The sequence below is a fragment of the Cheilinus undulatus genome, linkage group 5 (genome assembly GCF_018320785.1).
Source record: "Cheilinus undulatus linkage group 5, ASM1832078v1, whole genome shotgun sequence".
Taxonomy (NCBI): Eukaryota; Metazoa; Chordata; class Actinopteri; order Labriformes; family Labridae; genus Cheilinus; species Cheilinus undulatus.
Window position 1 is genome coordinate 3,911,917 of NC_054869.1, and position 12,321 is coordinate 3,924,237.

General features: G+C 40.7%; 1 protein-coding gene across 1 annotated transcript in view; it reads left to right on the forward strand.

The window, feature by feature from the left end:
* Window positions 1-12,321, forward strand: part of LOC121509509 (protein mono-ADP-ribosyltransferase PARP14-like) — a 90,245-nt gene that overhangs the window by 33,594 nt on the left and 44,330 nt on the right. The window contains exons 7-11 of the mRNA XM_041786933.1: window positions 3,362-3,487; window positions 3,589-3,690; window positions 3,895-6,070; window positions 11,786-11,811; window positions 11,866-12,067. Of these exons, the coding sequence (XP_041642867.1) occupies window positions 3,362-3,487; window positions 3,589-3,690; window positions 3,895-6,070; window positions 11,786-11,811; window positions 11,866-12,067 (2,632 nt within the window). The remainder of the gene's footprint in view (window positions 1-3,361; window positions 3,488-3,588; window positions 3,691-3,894; window positions 6,071-11,785; window positions 11,812-11,865; window positions 12,068-12,321) is intronic.

Here is a 12,321-nt window from a genome sequence, read left to right on the forward strand (position 1 = left end):
GCTTAGCAAGTCAACCCAGGCATCTCCATCCCCAGCAACATTATCCAACTCCTTTTGGGGATTCCAAATTGTTCCAGGACCACACATTATATACAGTTGCAAGAAAAAGTTTGTGAATCTTTTGGAATTTCTTGGATTTCTGCATAAATTGGTCATCAAATGTGTTCTGATCTTCATCTAAGTCACAACAATAGACAAACACAGTCTGCTTAAACTAATACTGCACAAAAATGATATAATTTCATGATTTTATTGAACAAAACATGTAAACATTCACAGTGCAGGGTGGAAAAAGAATGTGAAGCTTTGGATTTAATAACTGGTTGACCGTCCTTTGGCAGCAATAACCTCAACCAAACGTTTCCTGTAGTTGCTGATCAGACCTGCACAACGGTCAGGAGGAATTTTGGACCATTCCTCTTTACAAAACTGTTTCAGTTCAGCAATATTATTCGAATGTCTGGTGTGCATCGCTCTCTTGAGGTCATGCCACAGCATCTCAATCGGGTTGTGGTCAGGACTCTGGGCCACTCCAGAGGGTGTATTTTCTTCTGTTGAAGCCATTCTGTTGTTGATTTACTTCTATGCTTTGGGTCGTTGTCCTGTTGCATCACCCATCCTCTGTTGAGCTTCAGTTGGCGGACAGATGGTCGTAAGTTTTCCTGCAAAATGTCTTGATAAACTTGGGAATTTATTTTTCCGTCAATGACAGCAGGCCCTGAGGCAGCAAAGCAGCCCCAAACCATGATGGCCCCTCCACCATATTTCACAGTTGGGATGAGGTTTTGATGTTGGTGTGCTGTGCCTTTTTTTCTCCACACATAGTGTTGTGTGTTCCTTCCAAACAACTCCATTTTGGTTTCATCTATGGACAGAATATTTTGCCAGTAGTGCTGTAGAACATCCAGGTGCTCTTTTGCAAAATTCAAACATGCAGCAATGTTTCCCTTTGGACAGCCGTGGCTTCCTCCGTGGTGTCCTATCATAAACTCCATTCTTGTTTAATGCTTTACTTATTGTAGATTTGTCAACACAAATGTTAGCATGTGCCAGAGACTTCTGTAAGTCTTTAGCTGACATTCATCCATTCACAGGACGTCCACGCCTAGGGAGAGTAGCAACAGTGCTGAACTTTCTCCATTTGTAGACTGTCTTACCATGGACACATGAACATCAAGGCTTTTAGAGATACTTTTGTAACCCTTCCAGCAAGTCAAGTCATGCAAGTCAACAATTCTTGATCGTAGGTCTTCTGAGAGCTCTTTTGTGCCAGGCATGGTTCACATCAGGCAATGCTTCTTGAGAACAGCAAACTCAAAACTGGTGTGTGTTTTTATAGGGCAGGGCAGCTTTAACCAACACATCAAGTCTCATCACATTGATTGGACTCCAGGTTGGCTGACTCCTGGCTCCAATTAGCTCTTGGAGAAGTCATTAGCCTAGAGTTTCACATTTTTTTTTCCACCGTGCACTGTGAATGTTTACATGTTTTGTTCAATAAAATCATGAAATTTTATCATTTTTGGTGCTGTATTAGTTTGTCTATTGTTGTGAATTAGATGAAGAGCAGAAGACATTTGATGACTAATTAATGCAGAAATCCAAGAAATCCCAAAGGGTTCACATACTTTTTCTTGCAACTGTAAGTTCCTTCAATGCATTCTGGGTGTACGCCCAGGTCTCCTGCCAGTTTAATGTGCCTGGAAGACCTCTAAAGATAAAATGCCCAGGAGGGTCCCTGATTTACTTCCTGAACCACCTCTGCTAGCTTTTTTTATTGCCATGGAGCAGCCTCTCGACTGAACTCCTCACCTTATCTCTATGGCTGAGCCCAGACACCAGAGGGAACTTACCTCGGTTGTTTGTGTAAGTCTTTCTGTCATTATCCAAATCTCCTGACCTTAGGTGATGGTGGGGAGGTAGATCAACTGGTTCTAGGGTTGTAAAGGTATGTGTATTTAAACCGTACCCATTTGATATGGGCCTCTTGGTACAGTAAAGATGTGTACTGTGTGTGTGTGTGTGGAGCGAAGCTCATACACAGAAGGACAGCCAAAGCGCAACTCACTGTCACTCTGGACGGGAACACTTTGTTTTCCAGTTAAATGCAAGAATGGACAAAAACAACAACAGTAAGGCTGACATCATTCAGCAGTGTTGCTGATAGCATGTTGTCCAGTGGATCAATCAAAGCATTTGAAAGGCTTCACTCAAAAAGAATGTCATTGTAATGAGGAGGAACAACAGAAAGTCTCACCAGCCGGTTATGAATTTCCTATGATTTAAGATCTTTTTATCATAACAATGGTGCTCTGGTTTTGTGAATAAAATTCATTCTAAATGCGTACCTTCAACTGTCAGCCTCAGGGGATGGGGGGAGGGGACTCCATCATGTCTCCAGCTGCGTCATAGGTAAAGTTATTTCACAAGGCTCTAACCTCTTTATCCGCTGTGATATGATGATATGTGCTGTGAAAAGCTCTCCCTAACTTTGTAGTAGGTCCCATTGGTTAAAAAAGTAATCCAGTGCTTAAGTCCGTGTTGAAATCAGCAGGATAGACGTTAATTAGCATACTTCAAAAGCTAACTTACGGTTTTATAATGATGTGTTTAAGTTGGCTGGGAAGTTTTAGTGTTTAAAAAAGAGGTATATATATATGTCAATATATAATAAAAAATAATCTAGTAATTAAAAAATGTATTTATTTATAAATATTTTTAATTATTGAAGACCTTTTGGATGGAAGCTGCAGCATTATTAATAATTTCCCCTACCGAAGGAGTAAACTCCATAACTGCCTAACGCGAACCATGGTGACTGTAGACATGTCAGTACACGACATTTGTTGTTTTTGAAAAGAAACAACTCACTGCTGTTCTTTGTTCTTCTTTTAACGAAGAAGTGTCATCAAGTTCTGATAAAAATTACACTTTAGCAGCATCCATGCTAACATCTTCCACCATAATTGCACCGGCCTCTTGTTGCTGCTTGCTAACGTCACGACTCAGCCACGCCCAAAAGTACTGCCCCTTGATGCTGATTGGTCATGTCACTTTCTAACCGGGCCCAAATGGTTCAGACGGGAGCTTTGCAAGATGGAATTGCCAGTGAGAAACACTGAAACGGGTGTATCCATCTGCTTTACAGGGTTACCACTAACTGGTTAATCTAAAGCTTTGGCTTCTAGCTCAGCTCCTTCTAATCACAGTGGATCTGTAATACTGCTGATGCTGTACCAGTCTTTCTATCAATGTCAGGCTGTCTTAGAGAGTCAGTCTATGCTACCAGGGATCAGCAAGCCTAAAAGCTGATGCCTTTATACACTTACACACTTATTAATAAATGTGTCCTCTTTTGCAGATGTGGAGAAGTTCGTCTCTGTGAGTCCGACCAACAAGATGATGCAAAAACACAAACTGACTGCCAGGCCGCTGGAGGTGGGAAAGAGTGTTCGAGTGGAGAAACTGCCTGCTGCGGTGATTGAAGGTAAAAACCCCTTGAAATTATTGTATGTTTAGAATAAGTTCTCCATAAAGTTCTCTGTGTGCAGTTGTTTTTGAAACTTGTACATTCTGCTTCCCTTGCAGACATGTTGGAGCTGTATTTTGATAAGAACTGGGCTCTGCCAGAGGACATCCTCATGATCCCTGATGAAGAGGCTGCCATCGTCACTTTCAGGGACCCCAAAGGTTTTCCATCAGTTTTACTGCTCAGTGTTAACGTCAGCCCAAAGAACAAGAAATAGAAAAAAAGAACACTACTGCAGAAACCCTACACATAAATTTAGAATCTTAGTCTGTAGGAAGAAGGGCTGCGTGATTAATTGGAAAATTGCTTATGTCTTAAAGTTTTAAACTTGCTCACTAACCCCAGTGCTCTGTTTTTATCTGCAGTTGTGAAACGTGTTTGTATCAAACAAGACTATTTGATTGGATCCTTTCCTGTCAAGTTGTACCCATACTTTGACTCCCTTGGTACCGCTCTTTATGGCAAAGAAAGACCAGCATGGAAGATGCCTGAGCCCTTCACTGAGAACGTTAACCACATTATCTGGAAATACCTCCAGAAGAAGAAACTCCTGAACAGCATCAGTGATCAGATGCGTCCATACTTCTGCAGAGTTAACATGGGCCACCCTGAAGCGAAGCTTAGCCCTATCCCTAACTTTCTGAGGCAAAAAGGTCTGACTGCCCAAAAAGTCGATATGTGGAAGAGCACTGCTCTAGACGCCTTCCGTCAGCACATGTCTCAGTACACGGCATTCGAATGTCCAGCAAACGAACCAGCATGGAAGGCTGCAGAAGGAGATGTCCGCTTGGTTGTCAAGGATGATGCTTTACTGGTTTTTGATTCATCCAGAGGGGTTTTGACTGTGGCTGGTGGAGTTGACAGTATCAAAAAGATCAGGGCTCCTGTGGAAAACATCGTCCTTAAGGCCATCAATCACATTGACCGTCAGACAAATGGTATCTCTGAGGAAGTCAGTTTGTCCCCTTCAATGTTGTACATCCTGCAACAGGTTGGACTGCGGAAAGCTGCACAGGACATTTCCCCAGAGATGAACCTTGCCTATAACAAAAACTCCCAGAGATTAACCATTACAGGCCTCACTGCAGAAGTCTACAAAGCCAAGGCATGGATCTCGGAGCAAAACGTTGCTATGGTTAAGAAACACATCAAAGTTACCTGTGGTATTTTGGACTTTCTCAAGAGTGTGGATGCCATGGATATGTCACAGCATCTGTTCACATCTCAAGGCATCAGTGCCATCTTCAGCGTTGAAAGCAAGGGGGTTCTACTGCTGGGTAGTTCAGACGGTGCCCTTGTTGCTGCAGAGAGTAAGATGAAGGCAGTTTTGACAGCCAGTACTCTAGATGTGGAAGACCAGGGGGTTCTGAATCTTCCTAACTGGGCCAACCTGAACAAACAACTTTTGGACAGCTACAACTTCTCAAAGAAGAAAACTGTGTCCATTCAGATCTGGTCAGAAGAAAAAGACAAAATAATGGTGGCCGGTTTCCAAAATCCAGTGAAAGAAGTCAGTGGTAACCTGATGGAATTCATCAGGAACTACTCTCGAACTCAAGAAGTTGTTCGTGTAAAGTCTGTTGCTGTTCAGTTCATTGACAAACAGAAAACACTAGAATGGACCAGCATTGAGAAAGACAACGATGTTAAAGTCAGTTTGGATCCACTGAGGCAAAGAATCACTATCAGAGGGGCTCGTCTTCATGTCCAGAAAGCTAAATCCTGCTTTAGGGAACTGACCAGTTCTCTCTTCACTGACAGGCTAAGTGTGAACAAGCCTGGAGCAAAGAAGTACTTCCAGTCTCAAGAGAGCTGGTTTCAGGCCACCATCATGTCAGAGTTCAGCTGTGTGGTGATGCTTCGTCCTGAGAATCAAGAGGAAGAAGAGGAAGAGATCTATGAAGAAGGAAATGGCTGTTATTGCAAAGTGAGGACTGCTGGTGGGGTTCTGGTGTCCGTGAGCAAGGCAAACATCTGTAGTTTGCGTGTTGATGCGGTGGTTAATGCAGCTAATGAGGAATTGCAGCACATTGGTGGCTTGGCTCTGGCACTGCTTAAGGCTGCAGGACCAGAGCTGCAGAAAATCAGCAACGACTACGTTTCCAACCATGGAAAACTGAGTCCTGGTGATGCTGTTGTTACAGATGCATGTGACCTACCTTGCAAGTACATCGTGCATGCAGTCGGTCCTCGGTTCTCTGACTTTGACAGAAAGACCGCAGTGTCCCGTTTAAAGCGTGCCGTTAGAGAGAGTCTTCAAGAAGCTGAAAGAGTGAACTGCACCAGCATCGCACTGCCAGCCATTAGCTCAGGTGTGTTTGGTTTTCCTGTGGACCTCTGTGGTGAGACCATCGCTCAGGCAGTACGGGAGTACTGCGACAGTCCAGGAAGCGAAGGATCACTGACTGAGATTCACTTGGTAGACAACAACGACAACACTGTGAAGGTCCTGGCAACAGCCATCAACAAAGAGTTCAGCGATCTTGGACCAACAATGACAGTACCGCAGCAGGCTGGAGGACAAAGCCCTGGAGCTTCAGGGTAAGTTTGACATTTTTAATAGTAGATTTAATTTTGTTGACTATAAGACAGAACAAGAATTTGGATTTGGTTCAATGTTATTGTCTCACCATTTGAAGAGAAAGACTTTCTCTGTGCTTTTTTGTTCTTACATCAGTCCTTTCTGCAGTTCATCACTCCCAACTTTGTTCATGTTGAATTAAACCTTCATGAGCCATTGTATATTTTGGTCATATGACTGAATACACTCCCACGATGTGAGCAGAACCACAAGCAGACTCCTCAACTATGGGTCATTTTTCACTTCTTAAACAATATCCTAACTGATCATGACAGCAGAAACGACTGTGTTGCTATTTGTGAGAGAGGGTATGACTAGATAACCTCAGTATGTGAGCAGTCAGGCCGTGCAGGACTGTTTATTGTAAGGAAATAAATCATGTGAAAGGGTGTGCAGCATAAGCAATGCTGACATTACACCATGACTGCTACAGGGTCGACTTGAAATTGAACAGTGTATGTCAGGCTAAAGGGAGTCAATTTGTGGGTGTAAAATTGTCGGCAAAAGCATGCTACTGCTAGCAAATTAATAAAAGACAGTGTAGCTGCAGACCGCAGATCTCAGACCCCTTACACACCACTATGATGAGACGCCGCCTCTGTCACAATGAAAACACATGGGGAAACTTTCAAAATAAAATCGGATTAAACTTCCTGTTAGGGTGTGACATTGTCACCAAAGAAATAAATTAAAATGAGTTTGAACGTAATTAAAGTGTCCTATGGAAAACGACAGGTTTTCTTTGTGAATTTAAAAAGAAAATATTCCCTGTAGTATATTTGAGTGTATTGTATGAGGGTGCTTGCTGTCATTCTGATATATTGATATGTGGTGAAAATGATAATGGAAAAATAAGACGACATAATATAAGGAGGATGTGTCGTGGGGGAAGAGGCAGGGAAGGAGAGAACCAGGAAAAGAGACAATGGAGCAGGCCGAACAAGGAAATTAGGGTCTGAAAGTCAAATAAAGTAACAAGCTATACAAGTTAACTAAGTAAATAGATGGAAAAGTAAAAAGTAAGCAGTTACGTGTGGAAACAGTAAGCATTATCCCGGCTGGGCTTCTCTGCGCGGAGGTTGGAGTATGCGTTGAGGAGTGGAAAAAGGAGTGGTTTCCTTGGTGGATTAACCTCTTGGATCTGGGTGAGATCGTCCTTTTTTTGTAATTTCCTCATATACCAGTGTAGCTATTGATCGCATATTTTTGTTTTTGAGCTGTTTTGTCACGAGGAGTTCTTGTGCTTTTTCCTTTGTTCCCTGTGGATATATGGAATTGGGTTTGCGTGCGTTGCGGACTTTTAAAAGACTTGAAAGATACTTAAAAATGCTCTGATAAGGACAAGCTTGCGTTTTTTTCCTTAGATTGGGACTTTTATTTTATTTTGAATTTTTAAAGACTGTGAACAAATCATTATTTTGCTATGACCTACTTTTGAATTAACTTTACACACGACGTGCGCATTTGCTCTGGTGGTGGTGTTAATTAAATGTGAAACTCTTTGAATTTATGACCGTTCTGGAGAGCTTTATTGGTTATATTTGTTCAGAGTTTGTTGTTTATTTCATTGTAATATATTTTTTACTTAAACAGGTTTTCTATTTTCCTTAAAAGTTCCCCCTTGTGTGTTTAACACTAGCTTGAAAAAGGTTAACTGTTACAAGGGTGTGCGTAAAGGTTAGGCTACCGAAAGTTAAAAGTCAAAAACCTGAGCTGAAAAACAGGATTACAAAACGTGTACTAAGCCAAGTAAACAGTCTGCTTATAGGAACAAAAGCTTGTCCTTCATGAAAACACTCTAATGTAGCTAAGGCTCAAGGAAATGAAACTATGTAAGCTATGTTAGCTACATAGGTAACGTAGCTACAAAGCTAATGCAACCAAATCAAAAGTTAACAAAGCTACATTAGCTAATTAGGCTATGTAGATAAGGAAGAAACAAAGCTGAAACTAATGTAGCTTTGTTAGCTTTTGATTTAGCGAGAAAGCTAACCTAGTTAAGTAAAAAGCAATCAAAGCTACATAAGGTATGTAGATAATGAAGCTACATAACAAATGTAGCTAATGTAGCTTTATTAGTTTTAGATTTGGCAACACAGCTAATGTAGCAAACTGAGCTAAATCTTAGGAAATCAAAGCTACATAACTTATGTAGCTAAAGCTAATGTAGCTTTGTTGTCTTTACATTTAGCTTTGCATCTGTAGCTAAATTGTGAGCTAACAATGCTAAACAAAGCTATCTTTGTTAGCTTTAGATTTACATTTAGATCTACATGAGCTAAATCTAAATACGCTACATAGATAATAGCTATGAAACTATTTAACCCTTTACCTACTGAGGTTTAAAATGGTGATTTGGCCATATTTTGTTATTATGGCTGTAAAATAGTCAGGAAATGCCCTAAGTCTGAGAGTTTTGGTCCCTTTTCCCAGGAGTACTTGAACTTGACTTTTCAACTTTATTGCAATGTGCAATGATTATTGCACATTATGTGGAATTGTCAGCAGTTTAAAAGAAGAAAAACAAGACAAATGGATTTGTTTTTCATGGCTTTTATGAGAAGAAATGTTGTTATTGCTCATGAAGTTTTGATTGGACATTTGAAATGTGAACCTATACATGTTTGGAACAATCACCAGTCATTTTTTTTTAATCTAGGACTCTGGGTGTGCAAAAGAGAACTATATATATAGTCATGGACGAAAATGTTGGCACCCCTGGAATTTTTCCAGAAAATACACCATTTCTCCCAGAAATTGTTGCAGTTACAAATGTTTTTGGCATACACATGATTATTGCCTTTATGTGCATTAGAGCAATAGAAAAAATCCGAAGAAAAAAGCCAAAATTGACATAATTTTACACAAAACTCAAAAAATGGGCCGGACAAAATTGTTGGCACCCTTTTAAAACTGTGGGTAAATCATTTTATTTCCAGCATGTGATGCTCATTTAAACTCACCTGTAGCAGTAACAGGTGCTGGCAATCTAGAAATCACACCTGAAGCCAGTTAGAATGTCTAAAAGTTGACTCAACCTTTGTGTTGTGTGCCTGTGTGTGTCACACCAAGCATGGAGAAGAGAAAGAGGAGCCCAGAACTGTCTGAGGACTTGAGTAGCAAAATTGTGGAAAAATATGAACAATCTCAAGGTTACAAGACCATCTCCAGAGATCTAGATATTCCTTTGTTCACTGTGCGTAATATAATCAAGAAGTTTATAACCCATGGAGCTGTGGCTAATCTCCCTGGACGTGGATGGAAGAGAAAAAGTGACAAAAGAATGCAACACAGGATAGTTGGAATGGTGGATAAACATCCTCAGTCAACTTCCACACAAATTCAGGCTGTCCTGCAGACTCAGGGTGCAAAAGTGTCAGCTGGGACCATACGTGGTCATCTGAATGAGATGAAGCGCTATGGCAGGAGACCGAGGAGAATCCCACTGCTGACAAAGAGACATAAATAAGCCAGACTGGAGTTTGCAATAATGTACCTGAGTAAGCCTCAATCCTTCTGGGAGAACATTTTGTGGACAGATGAGACTAAGGTAGAGCTTTTTGGAAAAGCACGTCATTCCACTGTTTACAGAAAACAGAATGAGGCCTACAAAGAAAAGAACACAGTACCTACAGTCAAACATGGTGGAGGTTCAAGGATGTTTTGGGGTTGTTTTGCTGCCTCTGGCACTGGGTGCCTTAACTGTGTGCAAGGAATCATGAAATCTGGAGACTATCAAAAAATTTTGGCCGCAATGTAGGGCCTAGTGTCAGAAAGTTGGGTCTGTGTCAGAGGTCATGGGTGTTCCAGCAGGACAATGACCCCAAACATACTTCAAAAAGCACTAAGAAATGAAGAAAGTTTGAAGGAACCCTTCAAATCTGAGAGACCTGGAGCAGTTTGCAAAAGAAGAGTGGTCCAAAATTCCAGTCGAGAGGTGTAAGAAGCTTGTTTATGGTTAAAGGAAGTGTTTGGTTTCAGTTATTATTTCTCAAGGGTGTGCAACCAAATATTAAGTTGAGGGGTGCCAACAGTTTTGTCCGGCCCATTTTTTGAGTTTTGTGTAAAATTATGTCAATGTTGTCTTTTTCCTTCAGATTTTTTGTGTTGTTCCAATGCACATAAAGGCAATAAACATATGTATACCAAAACATTTGTTGATTGCGACAATTTCTGGGAGAAATGATGTGTTTTCTGGAAAAATTCAAGGGGTGCCAATATTTTCATCCATGACTGTGTGCTCTTCATATACCTCAGTTCAGAAGATGCATCCTCCAAATCGCTGTCCTCCTCTATGAACCGTAGCGGCTGTTTTACCGTTCTTGATGGTCTTCCCGACATTATAAATGTGTGTAATAAAACACAGACACACAATGCCACTATCTAATGCTATTTTTTGAAAACAAAACACCACTCTCGCTTGCTCTCCTTTTACTCTCTTCCTTCACTTTCCTTTCTCACTTGTCTTCTGCCAAAGTTGCCGTTTTTGCTGAGCTGTTCGACATTACCATAATATATACACTACACATCATATATTGCCGGAAAGCACAGATTCTCGGCTCTCTGTCAGTGTTGGAATTTTTTAATTGAGCAAACTTCCGAGGAGTTACGGTGTTGAGAATCCATGTAGCTGTCTCTCTTCTGGTGTATTGTTATAAATGCCCACGTTATATGGTTGTGAATACCGTCATGAACCATATATGTGCGCATGCCCACAATTTTCAGCTTTCAGCTTTTTGGAATTTTTGAAATCGGACAAACTTTGACAGAGTTATGGTAATAATACTCCGGACACATAAAACATCACCGGCGCTGGCTCCATAGGTAAAGGGTTAAGCTTAAGCTAAAGCAAATGAAGCTATGAAAGCTACATAGATAAAAAAGTTTCATAACTAATGAAGCTTAAACTAACATAGCTAGGTACATAACAACGCTACAAAACTGTTGTGGCTTAGGTTAAAGCAAATGAAGCTATCTAAACTAGATTAGATTATACTACCTAGCTAAAGCTCGACGATTTCTAGAAGTATTAACATGAACCCTTTGTTAGCTTTAGCTAAAGCTAATGAAGCTAAAGTGAGACACTACTTTTACTCAGCTACTCCTGAAATGGAGGCAGCAAAACAACCCCAAAACTGAATACATAGTCAAATTCCAGATTAGGTATTTGATCTTTTATCAGTTTTATTAATAGTGTTCCTTTGTTTTTAATGTTTGCAATGTGGTTATTTCATAAATTTAACTGCCTGACTCTGATTTTGAATGAAGTTGAGTTTTAAAACAAATGTATTATCTTAGAAACATAGTTACATGCTGATTGTGAAATAGAAATTGAACTGATGGTATTTCAAATATTATTTCTACAAAAAACACAGGGCCCCTTAGAGGGCTGATAGTTTAGCCCAGTTTGTCTAGGGTTCTAGATGCTGTTGGCATTCATTCTGTTCATCATCTGCCATCAGTACTGCCACAAAAATCATGTCTTCTTTACATTTTGTTCAGTGTACAACATGTGGTAGGGTAGGTAAGATAAGGAATGTCTCCATTTAGGGACCACTAAACTGAGTGTTTATCCTTTTAGAAGGGCACATTTATCTTGTTTTTATTTCAAATATCAAAGCGATGTGTTACAAGTTGGGTTCATCTGTATTTAAACATTATTTTCCACTTTTCAGTGGATTTCAGTGGGGACGAGGCAGAGGTGGACCAAAGCAGTCACCGAGGGGCTACGAGTTCAGTGAAAGAGGAGGAAGAGGATATCAAAGAGGAGGAAGAGGATATCAAGGAGGAGGAAGAGGATATCAAGGAGGAGGAAGAGGATATCAAGGAGGAGGACGAGGGTATCAAGGAGGAGGAAGAGGGGCTGGTGAGGCAGGAGCTGGATTTCAGAGAGATCCCCATGGTGCCAGGGGAGGTCAGAGCCCCAGGGGGCACAACAGACATGGAGGCCATGGAGGGTAATTTTTGTTCACCTCCTTCCTATCTGGATTTTTTATTTATGTCTGTACATCTTAATGTTGTATTTGACCTTTTATGGAGTAGTTTAGATTTCATTTTGGAAGCCCAGTTTATTTCTATCTCAGGGTTGGGAAAATTCAAACCGACGCAAAGAAGATGTGAGAGACCGTTGTGAAATTTTCTGAATTCTATTATTTAGTGTTTTCTGAAGTCTTGTAGAGGAATGTAAAAAAAGACAAAAACATTTTAGAGC